Raw genomic sequence first — 26,176 nt, 5'->3', positions numbered from 1 at the left:
CCTCTCCCAGCAACCCTGCAGCCTGTGGCCTGCTCCAGGAACTGAAGTCTCTTTTAAATATGCACTCACCTCTCCCAGCAACCCTGCAGCCTGTGGCCTGCTCCAGGAACTGAAGTCTCTTTTAAATATGCACTCACCTCTCCCAGCAACCCTGCAGCCTGTGGCCTGCTCCAGGAACTGAAGTCTCTTTTAAATATGCACTCACCTCTCCCAGCAACCCTGCAGCCTGTGGCCTGCTCCAGGAACTGAAGTCTCTTTTAAATATGCACTCACCTCTCCCAGCAACCCTGCAGCCTGTGGCCTGCTCCAGGAACTCAAGAGTAGATACTCTGCGGCAAAGAGCACACCCCCTACATACACCAAATGTTCAGTTTGTATTAAGGGAACACAATGGAAGAAGTACAATAAAATGGTTGTATCGTATTTAATTGTCGGACTGAGGCAAATGGAGTTGAAGTAATTCTAATCAATTATATGAATTTGATCATACTTAGAAATGTTTCCAGTGTAAATGGGTGGATAATTATAAATCAAAGCCTTCTCTTCTTCTGTTGTATTTGAAAAATGATAGGAATTCTTCCGTGCTGAAAAAGAAAATGTAATTATTTTTCATGGAAAAGGTGATCTTATTAATGATTTCCTAAATTTGTACTTAACACTTTAGCAAAGATTATCAGTTGGAACACAAGGATATGCACAGAAATGAAACCATAAAACCTCTATATTATTTCTGTTGTCTATCATACCTTCATTAACAAAAAAATCAGCTAAATACCAGGCGAGTTGAACAGCTTCAGAGAAGTGTGGGATATCCAATGTTACATTCCACTCGTAAGGGCTTCTCTCAGGGTGCCACTGAACTGCATAAATAGGGTATCTAAAAGCTACATTTAAAGAAACAATTAAATCAAGCAGGACTATCACTTCCGATACTGCTTCAACTATCAGATTACAATTACAATGTGCATGCTAAAAGGGGCTAAAACTTATGAAAATATCAAAAGTAAAACACCACAAGCACACCTAAATATAATAGCAAAAATGCATTAAGATTGTTCAGAGATGCTGAAGTTTAAAACTATTTAGTCATTACAGGACATTGTCCCATTTTACATTAGTGTAATGTATCAGATCTATTTGTAACAGTTAATGGCAATAGGAACACAGAATATATGGAGTGGATGATGATGATGATGGAAGTTTTTGATGTTCCAGGCACACATGATGTCTAAAGATCAATATTCACTTTTTGCACTATGAAAGAGTATAAAAATATAACATTTATGGATGGGTTGCCGCATCTAAAGCAGTTACTTTTACCAATGGCAAACTGCAAACATCCATTGTTTGTTCATTTCAATGAGAAATGGAGCTTTTCTACCATTGTGCTTTCCGCTTTTCAAAGCCTAGATTTTGCCATCTAAGCTCTAGAGATCTATACTATTAAAACCATTCAGGGCTCCCTTAATGGTTCAGGAGGTTTATGCATAAGATGGACATAACAGGGAGGCCATCAGTTCCAGGTTTGTGCTTAAGTTACCTGATCTATAATAATAATAATATAATAATCTTTATTGTCACAAGCAGGCTTGCATTAACACTACAATGAAGTTATTGTGAAAAGCCCCTAGTCGCCACATTCCGGTGCCTGTTCAGATATACAGAGGGAGAAATCAGAATGTGCAAATTACCTAATAGCAAGTCTTTCAGGACTTGTGGGAGGAAACCGGAGCACCCAGAGGAAACCCACGCAGACACGGGGAGAATGTGCAGACTCTGCACAGACAGTGACCCAAGCCGTGAATCGAACCTGGGACCCTGGCGCTGTGAAGCCATAGTGCTAACCACTATGCTGCTGTGCTGCCCACACAGCCAGTAGGAGCACCACAATCAGCCTCTGTGTACTTTGGCTAAGGAGATAAAATATCCACAATCCCTACATCTCCTAGCCATTCAGTGATCAAAGCTGGAAGTGTGAATATATGGCCATATGGTGAAAAAAGGACCTGGCTTGGCTGTGATATCTTCAACGTTGAATATTTTTCTGACATCCACTGTGAAGGCTTGGTTAGACTGAATTTCAATATGTATAGTGCTTTATTGCATTTTAACATGTTCCAAATGATTTCAGATAATAAATTGCTCAGATAAAATATGACTAACAGTTTGTGCACAGCAAGATTCCATTAATTGCAAACATAATTATTGCCCAGTTGTATAAGGCAACCCCAGTAATCCTATTGCCTCTAGAACTGTACTATCATGAGCAGTCCATTTCTCCAGGAGAGGAGACAGCAGAAAAATTAGTAATAAATATCAGGTTTTTTTTTTAAGAATAAGGGAGACTTGTAAGCAGTGAAATTGTGGCGATGGAAATATACCATCAGCACATTGTAACTATAATGAGGGAAGGCTTCTGGTAGAATAAATGACTTTTATAAACATTGGGTGCGATTCTCCGGGACAATTTCCAAGTGCTGTAGCGAGCGGAAATTGGCGTGAGTTTCCCAGCGCTCGGCCCGGCGAGGCTGGCAACACTATTCAACGTTAATTAGCCCACTTAAGGAGGCCTCATGGGCTTCCTGCCCCGAATGCCGACTCGCCAGCTGATTTGCCGTGACCACGTTCGCCAGCCCCCCGCTAACAAGGTTGAGTAGCACTTAGGCTCCACCTGCTCAGCCAACCCCAGCCAGCTCGCAACAATGGCGCTGGGGAGACCGGCCCCAGGAATGGGGGATGCTGAGCTCGGGAGGCTCCTGGGCGCGGTGGAGACCAGGAGGGATTTCCTGTTCCCCTGAGGGTCCCGGAGGGTGAGCTACAAGGCAGCCAGTGCTGCCTGGGACGAGGTGGTGGCAGCAATCTGCTCGGGCAGTGTGACCAGGAGGACTGGCCTCCAGTGTCGGAAGAAGGTCAACAACCTACACCGGGCAGCCAGAGTGAGTGGACACCAACGTCCCACCCACCCCCAATCCCCCACGGGAACATCCTCCCAGGTGACCCACAACCCTCCCTCCATCCCCCTTCCCCTTCCGCACTCCCTCCACCCAGCACTCCAACCCTACCCCCACCCAACCGTGACATCACCCCCCCTACCCCCACAACTGTGAACTACGTGTGTGACTAACGATGCCCTCCCTGTGTTCCCCTCAGGAAACGCTCTCCCATAATCGGTGGGAGAGGGTCCAGACTGGAGGTGGGGGGGCCAGACTGGAGACTCATCTCCTACGAGGAACGGGCTCTGGAGGGCGGTCACCCCCGCGAAGGCTGGTGGACGACGCAGAGGTGAGGGACCACCAAGCTCCACCCAGAGGACCTGTCAAATGTGAGTAGTGATTGCCTTACTGACTGACCCATCCCTCCCGCTGACCACACGTCCATTCTCTTGCAGGTCCACCAGCAGACGGCGCAGGCCCATTCCGGGTGGCCCCCTCTCCTGACTCCGAGGACAACACCTCAGAGGAGAGCTCCGAGGATGCCACTGTTGTTGCGGCACAAGTAACATCCCCACCCTCCACCAGCGAAGCTACACACACCTCGGTGTGACATGTTAGGGGTCAGGCTTCCGGGGCACAATCTGGTGAACACCACACCGCTGCTGCGGTATATCTGGTGGAGGCAGGAACCCCCAGTCGAAGGTCTGCTGGGTCCCAGCCTGATGACACACCCCGGCACAGAATTTTCCAGAGCTGATGGAGACATTAGGGAGGGGATGGGACGTTCAGAGGGAGACGTCAGCGTCATTCCGGCAGATCCATGGCCAATTGGAGGAATCACACAGGCTACGGGTGCAGGAGATGGCACCGGCAATGAGTAGCACCGAGGCCAACACTGCCAGGGTGGTGACCACAGTGGAGAGCCTGGTGCATGACGTCAGCACCATGGGTGAAGGTGGCCAAGGCGCCGCCCAGTCGGTGACGGCCATGGCGGAAGGTCTCGGCAGTATGTCTGCCACACTGGGGGATGTCACCCAGTACCATGCTGATAGGAATGGCCTAGGTGCTGCGGAGCTTGTCCCAGTCGCAGGTGGACATGGCTGAGGCACTGCAGAGCATGGCCTGGTCACTGGGGAAGGTGGCCCAGTCACTGAGGGGCATCGCCGAAGGCGTTGACAAGACGGTGCAGACCATTGGGAACCGCCAGGGCTGGCAGAGCTGGATGATGCAGGGCAGCCGGAACTCGAACCAGCTGTCCCTCTTTCCCAAGGTGTGGTGTGGTGCCACGCCCATAAAGGTGACCGAGGTGATGGCGAGGGGAAGTTCAGCGGTTGTTTTCTAAGGACTGTGATAAGCATTGCAAGGGAATGATGACCCTTCTCAAGGAGTGGGTGGATGAGGCTCTTGCCCCGATGGAGGAGGCTTTGGCAAAGACATCGACAGGGGTGCGGGGGCAAGGAGATGTTTGAAGGCAATGTAGAAGGCATTGTTGCAGGACAGCGACCAGTTCACTTCGATGGGAGAAGAGCTGCAGAGGGTGGTAGAGGACAAGTGGCTGAGCCAAAGTGGAGGAGCTGGAGAACAGGTCATGAGGGCTGAATCTCAAGGTTGTGGGACTCCAGAGGGGCTGGAGGGCCAGAGGCCGACAGAGTATTTTGTGGAGATGTTCGCTAAATTGATGGGGAGGAGGACCCTTCCCTCTTAGTGTTGGACAGGGCTCATCGGTTGCGTCAGCCGAAACCAAAGGCAAATGAGCCACCAAGAACTGTGATATTATGCTTCCACAGCCATCAGGTGAAGGAAAGGGGGCTGAGATGGGCAAAGCTGAATCGGCGAGATGGGAAGGCGGTGTATTCATATATACCAGTATCTCATGACAGAACTGGTGAGAAGGCGGGCGGCCTTTGTTCGAACGAAGGAGACGTATAAAAGTAACGTGAGGTTTGGGGTGGTCGACCCATCGAAGCTGAGGGTTACACACAATCCAAGGATTTCTACTTGGAGAAGGCTGAAGGACTGGGACTGAAATGAGTTTGGACTTTGGTGGTGTTAATCTTTTTTCTATTGTTTCTTTTTCTCTTCTCCTTTTTCTTTTTTTTCCCTCTACAGTTGTATTTGGGAAGGGATGGGTTGGGGCATTGGTTGAGATTTGCTTCTTTTGGGTTTGAGGGATTACTGTGTTGTGAGTATCATTGGGTGTGGGGGGTGTTGATGTTTTTTATATGTGGAGTTGGGGGCTCTGGCAAGGGCCTCCTCGCTAGCAAACGTGAGTTGGCTAGTGATGGGAGCGAGGTGGAGGATTGGGCCGTGGACATTGGAACCTGAATGGACAGGTTTCGATGGGCCTGGGAGCTGTAATTGATGGAGGGATGGGGACGATACTGGGTGAGGTAGTTTTGAGAGGAAGTGACTGGAGGGTTTCTGGTAAGGGGGGAGGGGTATGGGGCTGGCAGTGACTAGGAGCAGGGCTGTGTTCTGCCTGTTAGGCAGAGCCAGATGAGGTTGTGACTGATAGGCGGGGTGGGGTGATAGACCTCCGGTCTGGGTGGTGACATGGAATGTGCGGGGTCTGGGGGGGCCAGAGAGTTTTTGAAGAGGTTGAAAGCCGACGTGGTGCCTGAGCACCTGAGGGTGAAGGACCAAGTGAGGCTTTGGAAGGGCTGGGTGAGTCAGGTGTTGCACTGGGGCTTTGATAATATGGCCCGGGGGCATAGCGATTCTGGTTGGTTAAGAGGGTGAGGTTGCAAATGGAGAAGGTGGTGGCTGATCGCGGGGGGGGAGGTAAGTTATAGTACTGGGTGGTTTGGAGGAGAGGTTGGTGGTGTTGGTTAGCGTATATGTCCCAAATTGGAGTGATGTAGGATTTAAGAAGAAAATGTTGGCTGACATGCCAAATTTCGATACACACCAGTTAATACTTGGGGGGGTGGAGAGAGAACTTGAATGGTGTGTTGGATCCGAGGTGGATAGGCCCAGGCCATGTTTGTGACCCCGCTGGGGGGTGGGCAAAGGTGTCGGCTGCGTTTATGAGGGAGATGGGAGGGGTGGACCATTGGAGGTTTCTGCACCTGCAGGATAGGCAGTACTCGTTCTTTTCACCAGTAGACAATGTGTAATCAAGGATTGATTTTTTTTGCAATAGGAAAGGCTCTGTTGGCCAGGGTGAGGAAGGCGGAAAATTTTCAATTGTTATCTTGGACCACGCTCCACATTGGGTGGATGTGGTCCTGGAGAAGTTGCCAGCTCAGAGGCCTGCATGGAGGTTGGATTTGACGTTGTTGGCAGACCCAAATTTCTGTACCAAAATGGGGAATGTGATTGAGGATTACATAGGGTTCAATAAGAATGGGGAGGTTTCGCCGTCAGTGATAGGGGAAGCGTTGAAAGCAGTAGAGATCAGCGAGGTCATCTTGTTCAAGGCTCAGATGGACAGAGCGGGAAGAGAGGAGCGGCAGCGGTTGGTAGAGGAGATATCGGAGGTGGATGGAAGGTATGCAGAGGATTCGACTCTGGATCTTCTGGTGAAGAGGAAGGAGCTACAGGCAAGGTTTGACCTTGTGTTCACGGGAAAGGTGGTTCGCAGTTGAGGCAGGCGAGGGGGACTATGTATGTGCATGGGGAGAAGGCCAGCTGCTCATTGATGGGTGAGCTCCATCGGCATGCAGCTGCAAGAGAGATTGTTCGGGCTCAGGATGGGATAGAGGAGCTGCTGGTAACACTGGAGCAGGTTAACAATGCATTTGAGGAGTTGTATAAGAATTTATATAAGTCAGAGTCAGACACGAGGGAGTTTTTGGGGGAGTTGAAGAGTCCCAAAGTAGAAGAGGAGGAGAGGGCAGGTTTGGAGGAGCCAGTGGGGGTGGAAGAAGTGCGGGGAGTGATAGGGAAAATGTAGACGGGTAAAGCATTGGCACCAGATGGTTTGCAGTGGAGTTTTATAAAAAGTTTTTTTTTTTTTAATTTTAAATTTAGAGTGCCCAGTTATTTTTATCCAATTAAGGGACAATTTAGTGTGGCTAATTACCTACCCTGCACATTTTTTTGGGTTGTGGGGGTGAGACCCATGCAGACATGAGAAGAGTGTGCAAGCTCCACACAGACAGTGACCCGGGGCTGGGATCGAACCCAGGAGTTTTGTACAAAGTTTATGAATAAGTTGCAATGGGTTTTGCTGGAGATGTTTGAGAACGCGGTGGTTAAGGGGGAGTGCTGCCCGAAACAATGAGATAGGTGTCATGATATTCAGATAAACATGGGGCCGGCAGGAGACAGCTCAGGGCACAGAGCTCACAGCAAGCCACTCAGACATTCACCATGTGCTGAGTGCCTCTCCAAGATAGTGTTAGGGCTGGGTCCACAGGTTAAAGGGTAATGAACGAACCACAGTAACAAGTTTACAGATGTTGTTATTGATAGTAATAAAACAGAGCTGTACCATCTGCAACCGTGTTGGTTCGTCTGTGTAGCAGAGCACCCAATACGACATAGTACCAGGATTGGAACCCAGCAACTGTGAGACCTACCTACACATCTTCAGGAATCCGCCATCCTGCGCATGGACACCATCAGCCCGCCGCAGCCGCTCCAAATCGCTGGAAACCTCGGCGTCAACTGGAAGCTGTTTAAACAGTGCTTCCAGTTCTTCCTAGAAGCCACAGAAAGGGAGAATGCTTCGGGCACCAGGAAAATCGCCCTCCTCCTCTCCACGGCGGGGCAACATGCCAGCCACATCTACAACTCCCTGGTGTTCGCGGAAGGTGAGGACAAGATGAAGTACAAGACGGTCCTTCTTAAACTCGAGCAACACTTCAGCGTCGAGGTAATTGAGAGCTTCGAGAGGTACCTCTTCCAGCAGCGCCTGCAGGGTAAGGATGAGCCTTTTCAATCTTTCCTAACACACCTCCGTATCCTCACGCAGTCCTGCGGTTACGAAGCCACCTCCGATTCCATGATTCGGGACCAGATAGTTTTTGGGGTCAACTCGGGCACCCTACGCCAGCAGCTCCTCAAAATTAAAAGCCTCACCCTAGCCACTGCCATCGAAGCCTGCGTCCTCCATGAAAACGCGACCAGTCGCTACTCCCAATTCCAGGCGGCCGAATCGGCACGGCAGGGGTCCTACGCGACCGAATCGGCAAGGCAGGGGTCCTACGAGGCCGAGCGGGTCCAGGCAATTGAATTCCTCCCGGCCCGGATGAGGGCGGCCATTTTGCGTGCTTTCCGCGGCCTCCCGCGCTTGTACGTACCAAAAGAGACGTTGACGCGGAGGGACGTGACGCGCAGGCGCGCTCTACGCAGGACCAAACTGCGTATGTGCAATGGTGCAACGAACGCTATGACGTCACGACGTGCGGCAACTGTGGATCCGCACATTTGAAGTGGCAATGTCCAGCAAAGAACCGACAATGCCTCCGCTGTGGCAAGATGGGCCACTAGGTTGCCTGCTGTCGAGCAGCTCAACTTGCCAACGCTCCCCAATTCCGCCAGCCTCGCAGGGACGTGCGGACCATGCAGCCTCCATACATCGAGTCATACCCTGACGATATACAGACCGGTGAAACAGACGACCGGGAAGCCTTCCATGTTGCGGTCATTGGCAGGAACCGGATGTCCCCAAGCAGGACCAACCAGCCGATGCCAGTGAACAGTGTCAATCCGGGTGATGAATGGTGTGCCACCCCAACGGTCAACCCAAATTCGTCGCCCACCTATTAGGCTGGACTTATGAGCCTATTTGAATATTGGACTCACTAAACTTTTATGCCACAATGTTAATATGTTTCTCTTTTTGTTGTTACAGGAGTTCGTTTTGATGCTTGATGTTTACACTTGTTTTGTTTATGGTACAACCTCGTTGCTATGTTGCACCTGACACCTTCCTATGTATTTAAAAAGAGGGGGAGCTGCGAGTCGGAGTGGAGATTTAAAAAGAGCAGGTGCTGCGAGTCGGAGTGGAGATTTAAAAAGAGCAGGAGCTGCGAGTCGGAGCGGAGATTTGAAAAGCGCGGGAGCTGTGAGTCGGAGCGGAGATTTAAAAAGAGCAGGAGCTGCGAGTCGGAGCGGAGATTTGAAAAGCGTGGGAACTGCGAGTCGGAGCGGAGATTTAAAAAGAGCAGGAGCTGCGAGTCGGAGCGGAGATTTAAAAAGAGCAGGAGCTGCGAGTCGGAGCTGAGATTTGAAAAGTGCGGGAGCTGCGAGTCGGAGCGGAGATTTAAAAAGCGCCGGAGCTGCGAGTCGGAGCGGAGAATGAAAAAGATCGTGGCCTAGTTTTGGGAGCCGTTCGGAGGAAGAGTAGCAGTCTCTGTCAGGGAGAGAACCTGACAACATCGGAGACCCTCAGAAGGTAAGTAAGTGATTTTTACTTTTATTACCTTTTCAAATTGTGTGTGTGTGGGGGGGGTGGGGGGTGGGGGGGGGGGGGGGGGAGAGTGGGGGGGAAACTGAAGTGAAATCACAGAAAAGCTGTGACCTGAGTGGCTGGTTGGGAATCTACACTAAATTTAAAAAATTAAGCATTGGTAACTAATTAAACATAATTACTTAATTATAATTTAGAACGGTATCTAAGCCAGAGATCGGAGAGTACTATATTTAGCTTTCACATTTATAGTAGAAATCTAGTGCTAGGAAACAGATAGTTAACAGTAACTTTTTAAAACAATTTTAAACTTTTAACTTTAATTTACTAATTAATTGACGCAATATCAGTTAGAGGGGTGCAGTGCTCTGACTGTGAGATGTGGCAGGTCCGGGAGGCTTCCAGCGTCCCGGATGGCTTCATCTGCAGAAAGTGCACCCAACTGCAGCTCCTCACAGACCGCATGGTTCGGTTGGAGCAGCAATTGGATGCACTTAGGAGCATGCAGGTGGCAGAAAGCATCAGAGATAGCAGTTATATAAATGTGGTCACACCCAAGGTGCAGGCAGAGAAATGGGTGACCACCAGAAAGGGCAGGCAGTCAGTGCAGGAATTGTCCCCCTCTCGAACAGGTATACCCCTTTGGATACTGTCAGGGGGGGATAGCCTATCAGGGGAAAACAGCAGCAGCCAGAGCAGTGGCACCACGGCTGGCTCTGATGTTCAGAAGGGAGGATCAAAGCGCAGAAGAGCAATAGTATAGGGGACTCTATAGTCAGGGGCACAGATAGGCGCTTCTGTGGACGTGAAAGAGACTCCAGGATGGTATGTTGCCTCTGTGGTGCCAGGGTCCAGGATGTCTCCGAACGGGTAGAAGGCATCCTGAAGGGGGAGGGCAAACAGGCAGAGGTCGTTGTACATATTGGTACTAACGACATAGGCAGGAAGGGGCATGAGGTCCTGCAGCAGGAGTTCAGGGAGCTAGGCAGAAAGTTCAAAGACAGGACCTCTAGGGTTGTAATCTCGGGATTACTCCCTGTGCCACGTGCCAGTGAGGCGAGAAATAGGAAGATAGAGCAGCTAAATACGTGGCTAAACAGCTGGTGTAGGAGGGAGGGTTTCCGTTATCTGGACCACTGGGAGCTCTTCCGGGGCAGGTGTGACCCATATAAGAAGGACGGGTTGCATCTAAACTGGAGAGGCATAAATATCCTGGCTGCGAGGTTTGCTATGTCACATGGGAGGGTTTAAACTAGTATGGCAGGGGGTTGGGCACGGGAGCAATAGGTCAGAAGGTGAGAGCATTGAGGGAGAACTAGGGAATAGGGACAGTGTGGCTCTGAGGCAGAGCAGACAGGGAGAAGTTGCTGAACACAGCGGGTCTGGTGGCCTGAAGTGCATATGTTTTAATGCAAGAAGTATTATGGGTAAGGCAGATGAACTTAGAGCTTGGATTAGTACTTGGAACTATGCTGTTGTTGCCATTACAGAGACCTGGTTGAGGGAAGGGTAGGATTGGCAGCTAAACGTTCCAGGATTTAGATGTTTCAGGCAGGATAGAGGGGGATGTAAAATGGGTAGCGGAGTTGCGCTACTGGTTAGGGAGGATATCATAGCTGTACTACGGGAGGACACCTCAGAGGGCAGTAAGGCTACTATATGGGTAGAGATCAGGAATAAGAAGGGTGCAGTCACAATGTTGGGGGTTTACTACAGGCCTCCCAACAGCCAGCAGGAGATAGAGGAGCAGATGGGTAGACAGATTTTGGAAAAGAGTAAAAACAACAGGGAGATGGGAGACTTCAACTTCCCCAATATTGACTGGGACTCACTTAGTGCCAGGGGCTTAGACAAGGCAGTGTTTGTAAGGAGCATCCAGGAGGGCTTCTTAAAACAATATGTAGACAGTTCAACTAGGGAAGGGGCAGTACTGGACCTGGTATTGGGGAATGAGCCCGGCCAGGTGGTAGAAGTTTCAGTAGGTGAGCATTTCGGGAACAGTGATCACAATTCAGTAAGTTTTAAAGTGCTGGTGGACAAGGATAAGAATGGTCCTAGGGTGAATGTCCTAAATTGGGGAAAGGCTAATTATAACAATATTAGGCGGGAACTGAAGAACCTAGATTGGGGGCGGATGTTTGAGGGCAAATCAACATCTGACATGTGGGAGGCTTTCAAGTGTCAGTTGAAAGGAATTCAGGACCAGCATGTTCCTGTGAGGAAGAAGGATAAATACGGCAATTTTCGGGAACCTTGGACAACGAGAGATATTGTAGGCCTCGTCAAAAAGAAAAAGGAGGCATTTGTCAGGGCTAGAAGGCTGGGAACAGACAAAGCCTGTGTGGAATATAAGGAAAGTAGGAAGGAAGTTAAGCAAGGAGTCAAGGGGGCTAGAAGGGGTCACGAAAAGTCATTGGCAAATAAGGTTAAGGAAAATCCAAAGGCTTTCTACATGTACATAAAAAGCAAGAGGGTAGCCAGGGAAAGGGTTGGCCCACTGAAGGATAGGCAAGAGAATCGATGTGTGGAGCCAGAGGAAATGGGCGAGGTATTAAATGAATACTTTGCATCAGTATTCACCAAAGAGAAGGAATTGGTAGATGTTGAGTTTGGAGAAGGGTGTGTAGATAGCCTGGGTCACATTGAGATCCAAAAAGACGAGGTGTTGGGCGTCTTAAAAAATATTAAGGTAGATAAGTCCCCAGGGCCTGATGGGATCTACCCCAGAATACTGAAGGAGGCTGGAGAGGAAATTTCTGAGTCCTTGACAGAAATCTTTGGATCCTCACTGTCTTCAGGTGATGTCCCGGAGGACTGGAGAATAGCCAATGTTGTTCCTCTGTTTAAGAAGGGTAGCAAGGATAATCCAGGGAACTACAGGCCGGTGAGCCTTACTTCAGTGGTAGGGAAATTACTGGAGAGAATTCTTCGAGACAGGATCTACTCCCATTTGGAAGCAAATGGACGTATTAGTGAGAGGCAGCATGGTTTTGTGAAGGGGAGGTCTTTGTTTCACTAACTTGATAGAGTTTTTCGAGGAGGTCACCAAGATGATTGATGCAGGTAGGGCAGTGGATGTTGTCTATCTGGACTTCAGTAAGGCCTTTGACAAGGTCCCTCATGGTAGACTAGTACAAAAGGTGAAGTCACACGGGATCACGGGTGAGCTGGCAAGGTGGATACAGAACTGGCTAGGTCATAGAAGGCAGAGAGTAGCAATGGAAGGATGCTTTTCTAATTGGAGGGCTGTGACCAGTGGTGTTCCGCAGGAATCAGTGCTGGGACCTTTGCTCTTTGTAGTATATATAAATGATTTGGAGGAAAATGTAACTGGTCTGATTAGTAAGTTTGCAGATGACACAAAGGTTGGTGGAATTGCGGATAGCGATGAGGACTGTCAGAGGATACAGCAGGATTTAGATTGTTTGGAGACTTGGGCGGAGAGATGGCAGATGGAGTTTAATCCGGACAAATGTGAGGTAATGCATTTTGGAAGATCTAATGCAGGTAGGGAATATACAGTGAATGGTAGAACCCTCAAGAGTACTGAAAGTCATAGAGATCTAGGAGTACAGGTCCACAGGTCACTGAAAGGGGCAACACAGGTGGAGAAGGTAGTCAAGAAGGCATACGGCATGTTTGCCTTCATTGGCCGGGGCATTGAGTATAAGAATTGGCAAGTCATGTTGCAGCTGTATAGAACCTTAGTTAGGCCACACTTGGAGTATAGTGTTCAATTCTGGTCGCCACACTACCAGAAGGATGTGGAGGCTTTAGAGAGGATGCAGAAGAGATTTACCAGAATGTTGCCTGGTATGGAGGGCATTAGCTATGAGGAGCGGTTGAATAAACTCGGTTTGTTCTCACTGGAACGAAGGAGGTTGAGGGGAGACCTGATAGAGGTCTACAAAATTATGAGGGGCATAGACAGAGTGGACAGTCAGAAGCTTTTCCCCAGGGTAGAGGGGTCAATTACTAGGGGGCATAGGTTTAAGGTGAGAGGGGCAAAGTTTAGAGGAGATGTACGAGGCAAGTTTTTTTACACAGAGGGTAGTGGGTGCCTGGAACTTGCTCCCGGAGGAGGTGGTGGAAGCAGGGACGATAGTGACATTTAAGGGGCATCTTGACAAATACATGAATAGGATGGGAATAGAGGGATACGGACCCAGGAAGTGTAGAAGATTGTAGTTTAGTCGGGCAGCATGGTCGGCACGGGCTTGGAGGGCCGAAGGGCCTGTTCCGGTGCTGTACGTTTCTTTGTTCTTTGTTCTTGTTTGTATATTGTTTAGCCTCATGTACATGTTGTAGATATTGCACACACACATTCAGCTGCGCTCAGTACACATCTATATTTATTAACACATAGGCACATACTTTTGTAAAAAACGGGGATGTCATGATATTCAGATAAACATCATGGTGCAAACACACATACACACTGATGGACAGATCAACAGACCAATCAACACACACGCAACATCACAGCCTATCACAAGCAAGGGCACACACACTATAAAATGGGGAACACCACAGTTCCCGTGGGGTCCAGCAGGAGACAGCTCAGGGCACAGAGCTCACAGCAAGCCACTCAGACATTCACCATGTGCTGAGTGCCTCTCCAAGATAGTGTTAGGGCTGGGTCCACAGGTTAATGGGTAATGAACGAACCACAGTAACAAGTTTACAGATGTTGTTATTGAAAGTAATAAAACAGAGCTGTACCATCTGCAACCGTGTTGGTTCGTCTGTGTAGCAGAGCACCCAACACGACAATAGGCATAATTTCATTGCTGCTTAAAAAGAACAAGGACCCAGTGGAGTGTGGTTAGTATAGGCCTATATCTTTGTTGAACGTTGATGCTAAGATATTGGCGAAGGTGCTGCCGCGGAGGTTGGAGGAGTCCCTTCCGAAGGTGATTGGTGAGGATCAGGCGGAATTCATAAAGAGCACGGCACTTGACGTCAAATGTGCGCCGTTGTTGATTGTGGTGCATTTTCCGGCAGCAGAGAGGGAGTTGGAGGTGGTGCTGGATGCGGAGAAGGCACTTGATCGTGTGGATTGGAGCTATTTGTTTGCTGTGTTGGAGAGGCTTGGGATTGGGCCTAAGTTTGTGGCATGGGTGAAATTGCTGCATAAGGATCCAATGGCATGTGTGCGCACAAATGAGATGAATTCAGGGTACTTCCCTCTGCACAGGGGAACGGTGCAGGTGTACCCTCAGTCCCCTTCGTGTTTGCACTGGCAACAGAGCCCTTGGCCATAGCGCTGAGGTGTTCGGAATAGTGGAGGGGGATTGGAGCATTCTGATGATTTGTTGCTGTACTTCTCTAACCCGGGCTCTTCAGTGGGGATATAATGGGACTGCTTCGGAGATTTGGAGCTTTTTCAGGCAAAAGGTTAAATTTGGGAAAACGTGAATGTTTTGTGCTGTCTTCTCGAGGGGCTGGAGTTAGAGTGGGAGGGTTGCTATTTCGGGTGGCAACAACCCACTTTAAGTATTTGGGAGTGCAGGTGGCTCATGATTGGGCCCGGCTCCGTAAGTTGAACTTTACACATCTGGAGGGCAGGGTCAAGGCGGATCTAACGAGGTGGGACAGTCTTCCCCCATCATTGGCAAGTCAGATGCAGGCAGCTAAAATGAACATTTTGCCGCGGTTTTTATTTTTATTTCAGTGCTTACCAGTCTTTTTGCCAAAATCAATTTTTATGGGTGTGGATAGGTTGGTTTCGTCGTGTGGGTAGGCAAGGTGGTAAGGATTAGGAGGTCGGTACTTCAAAGAGGATGGCAATTGTGGGGCTTGGCCCTCCCAAACGTGTTATATTATTGTTGGGTAATGAACGCGGAGAAGGTGCGAAGGTGAAGCAGGGGGATGAAGGCTTTGTGGATGAGGATGGAGGCAGGTTCTTGTAAGGGGTCGGGGTTGCGGGAGCTGGCAGCAGCGCCGCTCCCATTTGCTCCAGGGAAATATTCGGGGAGTCTGGTGGTGGTGGCCACGCTGAAAATATGGGGGCAATTTCGCCAGCACTTTAGGTTGGGGATGGGGTCGAAGTTGATGCCGATCCGAGGGAACAAAGGGTTTTAGCCAGGAGGAAAGATGCGAGTTTTCAGGAATGGGAGGAGTGAGGGGTGATGGACTAGAAGGGCTTGTTTTTGGAAGGGCGGTTTGCAAAGTTGGAGGAATTGGGGGAGAAGTTTGGATCCCGCTTGGGGAGGGTTTCAGGCACAAGCAGGTGCGGGATTTTACGAAGAAGGGTTTTCTGACCTTTCCGGTGTCACCGCTCTCCTCATTGCAGGAGGGGTATTGCCGGTGATGGGGTTGGAGAGGGGAGTCATCTCGGTGATCTATGGGAGGATTTTGGAGGAGGGTAAGGCATCTCTGGAGGAGTGAAGAAGTGGGAAGAAGAGCTGGGATGACGCTGGAGGACAGGTTCTGGTGTGAGGTGCTGAGGAGGGTGAATGCTTCAACCTCGTGTGTGAGGCTGGGGTTGATACAGTTAAAGGTTGCACACAGAGCACACCTGACAAAATCGAGGATGAGCCCGCTGTATGAGGGGGTAGGGGATATTTGTGAGCGGTGTGGGAGAGACGCAGCCAATCATGTGCACATGTTCCCATCCTGCCCGAAGTTGGAGCAATTTTGGAGGGTGTTCTTCAGCACCATGTCGGCGATCTTGCATGTGGATTTATAGCCCAATCCCCTGCGGGACAATATTCGGGGTGTCAAGCTTGCCAGAATTGCAGAGGGGAGCAGGGGCAGATGTTTTAGCCTTTGCCTTGTTGATCGCTCACAGGCAGATTCTGTTGGGCTTCTCCACCCTGTGCCTTGGTGTGGCTGGGGGATTTAATGGAGTTCCTGCACTCAGAAAAGGTGAAATTCATTTTTAAAGGGGTTCCATGAAAGATGTGGTTTGTTTATACTACATTTCGGGGAGCTGGTTACTGTCAACTGCTAGGGGGTTGGGGAGGATGCGAGGTGGGGAGGTTGGTTGGGGAGTTGGTTCAGAGGTTGGTGTTGGGGTTATTTTGTGCGTTAAATGTAAAAATATTAAAATTTGAATAAAAATACTTTTTTTTTTAAAAGATGGTTGGGCCGAGGACACTACCCTGAGGAACTCTGGCAGTGATGTCCCGGGACTGAGATGACTGACCTCCAACAACCACAACCATCCTCCTTTGTGCTAGGTTTCACTCCAACCAGTGGAAGGTTTTCCACCTTATTCCCATTAACTCCAGTTTTGCCAGGGCTCCTTGATGCCACACTCGATCAAATGTTGCACTGATGTCAAGGGCAGTCACTCTCACTTCACCTCAGGAGGTCAGCTCTTTTGTCCATGTTTGAACCAAGGCTGTATAAAGGTCAGGAGCTGAGTGATTCTGATGGAACACGGAGTGTCAACGAGCAGGTTATTGCTAAGTCCATGCCACTTGATAGCAGTGTTAATGACCCCTCCATCACTTTGTTGATGATTAAGAGTGGCCTGATGGGGTGGTAATTGGCCAGGTTGGATTTGTCCTGTTCTTTGCGTACAGAACATACCTGGGGAACTCTCATATTTCCAGGTAGATGCTAATGTTATAGCTGAACTTGAACAGCTTGGCTAGGGGCAAGTTCTGGACCACAAGTCTTCAGTACTATTGCCAAAATATTATCAGGGCCCATAGCCTTTGCAGTATCCAATGCCATCAGCAATTTCTTGATATCACGGGGAGTGAATCGAATTGGATGAAGACTGACATCTAAGATGCTGGGGAGCTCCGGAGAAGACCGAGATGGATCATCCTCTCAGCACTTCTATATATGTTCTATATATTTACATTGAATAGTTCGCTCTAAGACTGTTTTCAGATCAGTGGTACTTATTTTCATTTACCTTCCATGGTGGACACAAATTCCACTTGTTGGCTGTCCGTATTAGTACTCAGGATTTTGTAGAAGTTAGCCAAGTTTTTGTTGTTTGTAAACTTCTAAAATTTATCACAAAAGAATTCGAAATAAACATTTTGAAATAAATGATCAAAAACATTCCTGTAACAGTGTCTATATTGCGCAAACTATAAAGTTTGCTTTTGTACAAGAAATAGAAGCTGTAGTATATTGACAAATTGCATTGATTTTATAATATATGTAAAATCTGCCTTTGATAATTTGGCAAGGTTAAAAAGCATAAAGTGATTTTGGTCACCCATAGGAAAATAATTATCCACGTTGCTGGGCTGTAACGGCCCCAATTCCAAATAAATTCATTTGAAATATTCTCTTCCCTATCTATAGTGCTGTGAATTTTTCAAAATATATTTCTTCACTGTTATGGTCAGGAAAGTTGAGAAATCATGAGGCTGGATTCTTCGCGATCGGCGCAATGGCCCGACTCTGGCGTCAAAAACGGCGTGAACCACTCCGGCGTCGGGCCAACCGGAAGTAGCGGAATTCTCCGAACTTCCGGGGGCTAGGCCGGCGCCGGAGGGGTTGGCGTCACGCTAGCCGGTGCTGAAGGGACTGCGCGAGTTAGCGCATGCGCAGAATCGCCGGCGTGGTTTAGCGCATGCGCAGACCGGCCGGCGTATTCTGCCGCATGCGCAGGGGGGTGTCTTTTCTGTGCCGGCCATGGCGGAGCCCTACAGGGGCCGGCATGGAAGGAAGAACTGCCCCCACGGCACAGGCGTGCTTGCAGATCGGTGGGCCCCGATCACGGGCCAGGCCACCGTGGGGGCCTCGATCACGGGCCAGGGAACTGTGGGGGGCCCCCTGGGGTCGGATCCCCCCGCGCCCCCCCGAGGACCGCATCAGCCAACCTACCTGCCAGGTCCAGTCGTGTGGGACCATGTCCAATCCACGCCAGCGGGACTGGCCAAAAACGGGCAGCTGTTCGGCCCATCGGGCCCGGAGAATTGCTGGGGGGGGCGCTGCCAACGGCCCCCGACCGGCGTGGCGTGATCCCCGCTCCCGCTCGAAAACCGTCGCCGGAGAATACGGCAGCCAGCGTTGGAGCGGGGGGGTGGGATTCACGCTATCCCCCGGGGATTCTCCGACCCGGTGGGAGGTCGGAGAATCCCGTCCATGATTTTTGCAGGTGTTTCAATGGCAAATTTCTGTGCAAATGGTTAGGTCCTGAAATGTTCACTAGCTTCAGAGACTTGCATTAAAATTCATTGCAAAGTCTTTTGCTAATGTTCAGCCCTACAAATTACCTGAAAAAAACACTACAACTGATCCAAATCCTCTCTGAAAGCTTTATTCCCTCCTGTTACTGCTACTCGTCTCTTTCAACTTAATTTTCTTAGAATTACCTGTAAGAAGCAGGGTGAGTTCTAGCACAACTGTGCACAAAGTGCAGCACAAGGAGCAGCACAAGGATATCCCTAAAGGTCTGATTTCCAAGCAAGGAGAACTTAAATGTGAAAAGAAATAAAGGGATGGAAGAATCTAGGGAAACCAAAGAAAAATGGTCCAGCAAAAGTATAAAACACTACCCTGGATTCTTGTCAACACAGGACAATTCAGGAGTCCTTTAAAAATGGCAGATGAAACTCAATTCCCGGTTTCCTGCTGCCATTCCCGTTTCTGGCCATTTTTGCTGGGACAAGGCAGCACGATGGCACAGTGGGACACTGCAGCCTCACAGCCAAGGGATGCAGGTTCAATTCCGGCCTTGAGTGACTGCGCGGAGTTTCACTTTCTCCCAGTGTCTGCGTGGGTTTACTCCATCTGCCTGAGTTTTCTATCACAGTCCAAAGATGTGCAGGTTAGGTGGATTGGCCACAGTAAAATTGTCCCGTAGTGTCCAAAGCTGTGCAGGTGAGGAGGGGTTATGGGATTACAGGGATAAGGCTGGAGAGTGGGCCTGGGTTGAATGATGTCCCAGTAAATGGAGAGTTCTAGCCCACCAAAGTTTTCCTATAAGAAGAGATTGAGTAGAATGAAAACAAGATTATGAGGACAAATACTGAGAAATTGTTTCTCTTGGCTGGAGAGTCCAGCACCAGGGAGCATAGCCTCGGGATGAGCAGTCAACCATGTTATGTTCTGTGTTGTGGCCGTTGTAAGGATGCACATAGAACACCTAGTTCTTTGACTAGTAAGATGGTTTATGAACGGAATGAACAAATGGAAAGATAACGAAATATGATACAAACGGTAACGAATAAGTGAATTCTCCTGGAGCTACTTCTAGTGCAACTATCCTTTAGTATGACTTATCAGCTGCCAGATCTCTGGAGTCACATGATGGACCTCTATTATTGGAGGTCGTATCGATAACTATATATACATTAATAGATAACTATACACATTACTGTGCACATGCATATCACCACAAACCATTTAGGAGAAAATTCTTCACTTAGCTGATTGCGAATCTTTGACACTTTCTACCCCAGAGGTCTATACATGCTCTGTCATTAAATATATTCAATGTGGAGCTTGCTTATTTTTAACGCTCTTTGGAAGGGAATGAAGAAATATAGGGATTGGGTGAGAAAGTAGAGTTGAAGTTAAAGATGAGCCATGATATTACTGAGTGGCAGAGCCAGCTCAAGGAGCTTTTTTAAAAATAATTTTTATTTTCACAGAGTGTGGGCTTCGCTGGTTAGACTAGCATTGTTGCCCATTCCTAATTGCCCTCAAGAAGGTGAGCTGCCTTCTTGAACCCCTGTAGTTCATGTGGCGTAGGTACACCCACCGTTCTATTATGGAGGGAGTTCCAGAATTTTGCCCAACAACAATGAAGGAATGGCAATATATTTCCAAGTCAGGATGGCAAATGACTTTGAGGGGAACTTCCAGGTGGTGGTGTCCCAAGGTATCTGCAGCCCTTGTCCTTCTAGACGGTAGTGGTTGTGCGTTTTAAAGAGCTTTGGTGAGTTCCTGCAGTGCATCTTGTAGTTGGTACACACTGCTGTCGCTGTGCGTCAATGGTGGAGAGATAACATTTTTGTGGAAGTGGTGCCAATCAAGTGGGCAGCTTTTTCCTGGAAGATTTTGTTGGAGCTGCACACATCCAGGCTAGTGGGGGGGGGGGTTATTCCATCATTTCACCCCTGACTTGTGCCTTGTCAGTGGTGGACAGGCTTTGGGGAATCAGGAGGTGAATTACTCGCCTCAGGATTCCTAGCCTCTGACCTGCTCTCATAGCCACGGTATTTGTATGGCTAGTCCAGTTCTTGCCTTATTGTGGAAGGAAGGTCATTATGAAGCCTCCAAGAACCTCAACCATCTTTCTTTGTGCTAGGCATGACTCCAACCAATGGAGAGTTTTCCTCCAGTTTTGCTAGGGCTCTTTGATGCCATACTTGATCAAATGTTGCATTGACATCAAGGGAAGTCACTCTCACCTCATCTGAGGTATTCAGCTCCTTTGTCCAGGTTTGAACCAAGGCTGTAATGAGGTCAGGAGCTGAGTGACCTTGGCAGGACCCAAACTGAGCATCCATGAGCGGGTGATTGCTAACTAAGTGCTGCTTGACAGCACTGTCAACCACCCCTTCCATCACTTTACTGATGATTGAGAGTAGACTGATAGGGTGGTAATTGGCCGGGTTGGATTTGTCCGGCGTTTTCTGCACAGGACATACCTGGGCAATTTTCTACATTACCGGATATATGATAGTGTTGTAGATATACTGGAACAGCTTGGCTATGGGCACAGCAAGTTCTGGGCCAAAAGTCTTCAGTACTATTTTTTTATTTTTAAAAATAAATTTAGAGTACCCAATTATTTTTTTCCAATTAAGGGGAAATTTAGCCTGGCCAATCCACCTACCCTGCACATCTTTGAGTTGTGGGGGTGAAACCCATGCAGACACGGGGAGAATGTGCAAACTCCGCATGGACAGTGACCCAGAGCCGGGATTCGAACCCAGGACCTCAGCGCCGTAGGCAGCAATACTAACCACTGCCACGTGCCGCCTTCAGTACTATTGCCGGAATATTGTCAGGGCGCACAGCCTTTCCAGTGCCTTCAGCCGTTTCTTGGTATCACATGGGTGAATCAAATCGGCTGAAGACTGGCATCTGTGATGCTGGGGACCTCCAAAGGAGGCCAAGATGGATTGTCCACTTGCCACTTCTAACTGAAGGTTATTACAACTGCTTCAGCCCGCCATTTGCACAAATGTACTGGGCTTCTCCAGCATGCAGGATGGGGATATTTGTGGAGCCTCCTCCTCCAATCAGTTTAATTGTCCACCACCATTCATGACTGGATATGGCAGGACTGCAGAGCTTAGATTTGATCAGACAGTTGTGGGATCACTTAACTCTGTCCTTCACTTGCTGCTTATGTTTTTTGGCATGCAAATAGTCCTATGTTATAGCTTCATCAGGTTGACGCCCCATTTTTTCAGGATGCTTGGTGCTACTCCTGCTTTCCTGCTCACTTCACTGAACCAGGGTTGATCCCCTGGCTTGGTGGTAATGGTAGAGTGGGGGATATGCTGGCCCATAAGGTTACAGAGTGTGGCTGCTACTGATCTTGAATTGATAGATCTGTTCTGAATCTATCTCATTTAGCACGATGGTAGTGCCACACAATATGATGCAGGCTATCCTCAGTGTGAAGATGGGACTTTGTCTCCGCAAAGACTATGCGGTGGTCACTCCTACTGATACAGTTAAAGACAGATGCATCTGCAACAGACAGGTTAGTGAGGATGAGGTCTGGTATGTTTTTCCGATCTTGTTGGTTCCTTCTCCACCTATCGCAGATCCAGTCTAGCAGCTATGTCCTTTTGGGCTCGGCCAGCTTTGGCAGGATCATGGGATTTTGCGGGAGTTTGGGGTATAAACTCAACATGGGAAAAGTGAGACATTCCCAATTAATGCCCGGGGACAAGAGAGGGTTGGGGGGAGGGGGGGGGGGGGGGGGGGGGTGCTGCCGCTTCGGTGGTAGGGCTAGGTTTCCGTTACTTTGGGAAACAAATGAGGTGGAATTGGGCCCAGCTACATAAGTTGAATTTGACTCCATTGGTGAAGGGAATGAAGGCGGACTGTAAGAGGTGGGATGTGCTGCCATTGTCTTTGGCCGGTCGGGTCCAGACGCTAAAGATGATTTTGGTGTTGCCGAAGTTTTTGTTTGTGTTTTAGAACTTCCCGATCTTTGTGTCCAAGTCCTTTTTTAGGAAAGTTATTGGGATGATTTTGAGGTTCGTGTGGGCGGTAAGGCTCCGGGCTAGGATGGTGTTCTTGGAGAGGGATTGACAGGGCGGGGAGTGAATGTTGCCAAACCTCCAAAACCATTATTGGGCAGCAAACATTCAATGGTTAGGAAATGGGTGGTGGCAGAGCAGTCGGTGTGGGGGTTTGAGGCAGCCTCATGTAAAGTGACCAGTTTGAGGGCACTATCTCTGGGGTGTGGCTGAGCAATTTGACGGAGTTCCTAAACTTAGAGAAAATCAAGTTTGCCATCAGGGATGCGGAGGAGGAATTCACCTCAAGGTGGAAGACTTATTTAATGAATATTGAGTTAAATGCCTTTAATAAAATTATTTAATGCCTCAAGGTACTGAGGATCCGTGTTTGATCCCAACCCCGGGTCACTGTCCGTGTGGAGTTTGCACATTCTCCCCGTGTCTGCGTGGGTCTCGCCCCACAATCCAAAGATGTGCAGGGTAGGTGGATCGGCCACGCTAAATTGCTCCCGCATTGGAAAAATAAATAACATTTAAAAAAGGAATGTTGAGTCGTCAGCAGGGGGCGGGGGGGGGGGGGGGGGGGGGGGGGAATTCTGTTCGGGTTGGGTTTAAAGTTAAAAAAGGGGCGGCAGGTGCCAGGTGGGGTGGGGTGGGGGGAAATAGTTGGGGGCTTTGTGTAAGGATGTTTTGATTGTTTGCTATTGCCGCAGTTGTTTTTTCTTCTTTGTAATGTATATATTTGAAAATGTCGCCTAAAAATGTGTTTTTTTTAAAGAAATAGTTGATAAAAAATAGATTATTTAAAGAGGAATATTAAAGGAATGGGAGCAAACAGGTGATTGAAATTAGCTCATGTTGGCAAAAGTAACGGGCTAATTGAGCTATTTCTGAGCAGCAGTTACAGAATCACTACACTGCAAAGGGAGGCCTTTTGCTATGAATCTTAACATTGTAGGACTAGATTTCACTTTCCAACCCACCAGCCTCTGTATTCAATGCATCATCCTCCACCAGTTCCGCCAGCTCTAGTGTGATGCAACCACCAAATACAACTTTCCTATATCTCATCATACAATAGGAATTTCATCATACAATTGGGATTATTTCCTCCATGAAGGCCCTAGTCCACTCCTCAGTAACCCCCTAACACCCCTCCCTTCCCTATGCCACCTTTCCACGCAAGCATTAGAGATGCAACAATCCTTTCAAATGAAACAGCAATTTACTTATGCTTGCAATTTCTGTAATGCTGTTCACAATATGGTCTCCTCTACATCGGAGAGGTGAAACACAAAAGACCAAACAACCTGCTATAATGTTCCAGTGAAGCTCAACACAAGCCCGGGGAACAGCACCTTAAATTTCAACTCCACACTCTGGACTCGATGTCAAGTTTGACAATGTTATATTATTGCCTCCGCTTTTTGTTCTGTGCGTGTCTTTTTTAAATCTGTTGGTCTTTCTTTACTTTTCTCATCATGTTGTACTCATATGGTTTTTATGTAGCCATTCACATTTTCTTTGGATACAACTTTTGTTTCTTTGGCTGTTGCATCATGAAATCTTTTGTTCTTTAATTACCCCTCGGCCTCCTATCACAGACTCTCCTTTGCCCTTCCCCCCTTGCACTGATTTAAAAAAAATCTCATGCATTCTATCTTCAATTCTGATAAAAGATCATCGACCTCAAACAATGGGTGGGATTTTCTGCCTGTTCACCCTGGTGGGACCTTATGGTCTGCCCCTTGTTGCAGTGAGAGGTGCGTTCAACGGGAAACTGTTGACAACAGCAGAGCTAAAAGATCCCACCACCAGCCGCCCTCCATCGCTGCAGAATGCACTGCGGAGGGGGGATTGAAAACTGTTTCTCTCTACAGATGCTGCTTGACCTGCTATGTTTTTCCAGCATTTTTTTGTTTTTATTTTGGATTGCATTTCAATTTGGGGCAATGTCAGAAAGTTTTCTCTCTCATCAAGAAATTCAAAATGGCATCAGGTGGGGAGGGCAAATCAAGATCCAGTGTGAATGTTCTTTCGCTAAGTCACATTGTTGAAGGAGTGTAAAAGGAATTCTACCTGTACCTAATTTGCCCTCATCTCAACTGTGATGTTGACAATGGATGCCAACTTTGAAAAGTATTCAGTTCCCCTCCATTAACTGCCCCTGAACTTGATTTTGTTTTATTATTATGCTTTGCAGTTTAAAAGTGACATCTTTTTCCTTGCCTTCAGTGCCAAATTTCAAGCCAACTTGGATCTGGACAAAATATATCAACCCTCAAATATTTCCCATCAGAGTTGAACTTTATTCAACAACAAGTGATTCACTATAGATATACAAATGATCACCTTTCATCATATAAACATTGACATTGCGGGTGGGATTTTCCACCCGCCCCATCCCCCACAATCTCCCCCCCCCACCCTACCCTCCACAATCACCCCCCGCACCCTAGCCTCCACAATCTCCGCCCCCAGCCCCACCCTCCTCAATCTCCCCCCCACCCTACCCTGCACAATCTCCTCCCCGCCCTACCCTCCACAATCTCCCCCCGCCCTACCCTTCACAATCTCCCCCCCCACCCTACCCTCCACAATCTCCCCCCCCACCCTACCCTTCACAATCTCCCCCCCACCCTACCCTTCACAATCTCCCCCCCCCACCCTACCCTCCACAATCTCCCCCCACCCTACCCTCCACAATCTCCCCCCACTCTACCCTCCACAATCTCCCCCCCACTCTACCCTCCACAATCTCCCCCCCACTCTACCCTCCACAATCTCCCCCCCCCACTCTACCCTCCACAATCTCCCTCCCCACCCTACCCTCCACAATCTCCTCCCCACCCTACCCTTCACAATCTCCTCCCCACCCTACCCTCCACAATCTCCCCCCCACTCTACCCTCCACAATCTCCCCCCCCACCCTACCCTTCACAATCTCCTCCCCACCCTACCCTTCACAATCTCCCTCCCTCCCTACCCTTCACAATCTCTCCCCCCACCCTACCCTCCACAATCTCCCCCCCCCACCCTACCCTCCACGATCTCCACCCCCCAACCTACGCTCCACAATCTCCCCCCACCCTACCCTCCTCAATCTCCCCCCCACCCTACCCTCCACAATCTCCCCCCACCCTACCCTCCACAATCTCCCTCCCCACCCTAACCTGCACAATCCCCCCCACCCTACCCTCCACAATATTCCCCCCTCCCTACACCCTACCCTCCACAATCCCCCCCAACCCCACCATTGGCCGTTGGCAGGACCACCCGTTGTATGCACCCCCTGCTGCCAGAAACCCTGCTGCGGGTAGTCGCAGGCAATTAAACCAGAAGATCTCTCCGGTGGGTACAGCCGGACAATTGTGGCCTATGTTTGTTTATAATTATAACTTATATGGAAGAAAATCTCTCCAAAAGACAACAAAAAACCTATCAACTTGTGTTTCTACTTTTTAAACTGAAAATGGTATATTAAAGAGCTGTAAATACTATTTAAGGTAATTACACTTCACTCAAAGTATGTTCAATAAATGGTAGTTGAAAAGGTTCCCAAAATCTTACCTTCAGAGTAATGCTCCAATTGTGGTAGTGTCCTGCCAGAGGTTTGGTTTGTAATGCTTGCAACAGGTGTTTAGGAAAGTTCTTGAACATTCGACTACGGAGAGTATCTGAACAAAACAACAAAGTGCAACAAACATTTATTCAACTATTCCTTTGAACACTTAATTACGAATTTTGGCCTGTATTTA

The 26,176-nt window shown here is 48.7% G+C and overlaps 1 protein-coding gene and 1 long non-coding RNA gene across 3 annotated transcripts in view; one reads left to right on the top strand and one right to left on the bottom strand.

The window, feature by feature from the left end:
- Positions 1–419: 419 nt before the first annotated feature.
- Positions 420–26,176, bottom strand: part of LOC140385482 (gamma-glutamyl hydrolase-like) — a 73,196-nt gene continuing 47,439 nt past the window's right edge. For both annotated transcript variants that reach the window (XM_072467676.1, XM_072467675.1), the window contains 4 exons: positions 25,989–26,095; positions 17,165–17,258; positions 747–884; positions 420–584 (listed from right to left, as the gene is read on the bottom strand). In XM_072467676.1, the coding sequence (XP_072323777.1) occupies positions 463–584; positions 747–884; positions 17,165–17,258; positions 25,989–26,095 (461 nt within the window). In that variant the 3' untranslated portion in view covers positions 420–462. The remainder of the gene's footprint in view (positions 585–746; positions 885–17,164; positions 17,259–25,988; positions 26,096–26,176) is intronic.
- Positions 3,163–17,223, top strand: LOC140385483 (uncharacterized). The gene is made up of 3 exons (XR_011933389.1): positions 3,163–3,322; positions 8,829–9,276; positions 16,375–17,223. It is a non-coding gene; the product is annotated as an uncharacterized lncRNA (long non-coding RNA).

This window comes from Scyliorhinus torazame, chromosome 11 (genome assembly GCF_047496885.1).
Source record: "Scyliorhinus torazame isolate Kashiwa2021f chromosome 11, sScyTor2.1, whole genome shotgun sequence".
NCBI classification, from domain to species: domain Eukaryota; kingdom Metazoa; phylum Chordata; class Chondrichthyes; order Carcharhiniformes; family Scyliorhinidae; genus Scyliorhinus; species Scyliorhinus torazame.
Note: the sequence above shows the minus strand (reverse complement) of the source record. Positions and strands in the feature narration are given on the sequence as shown.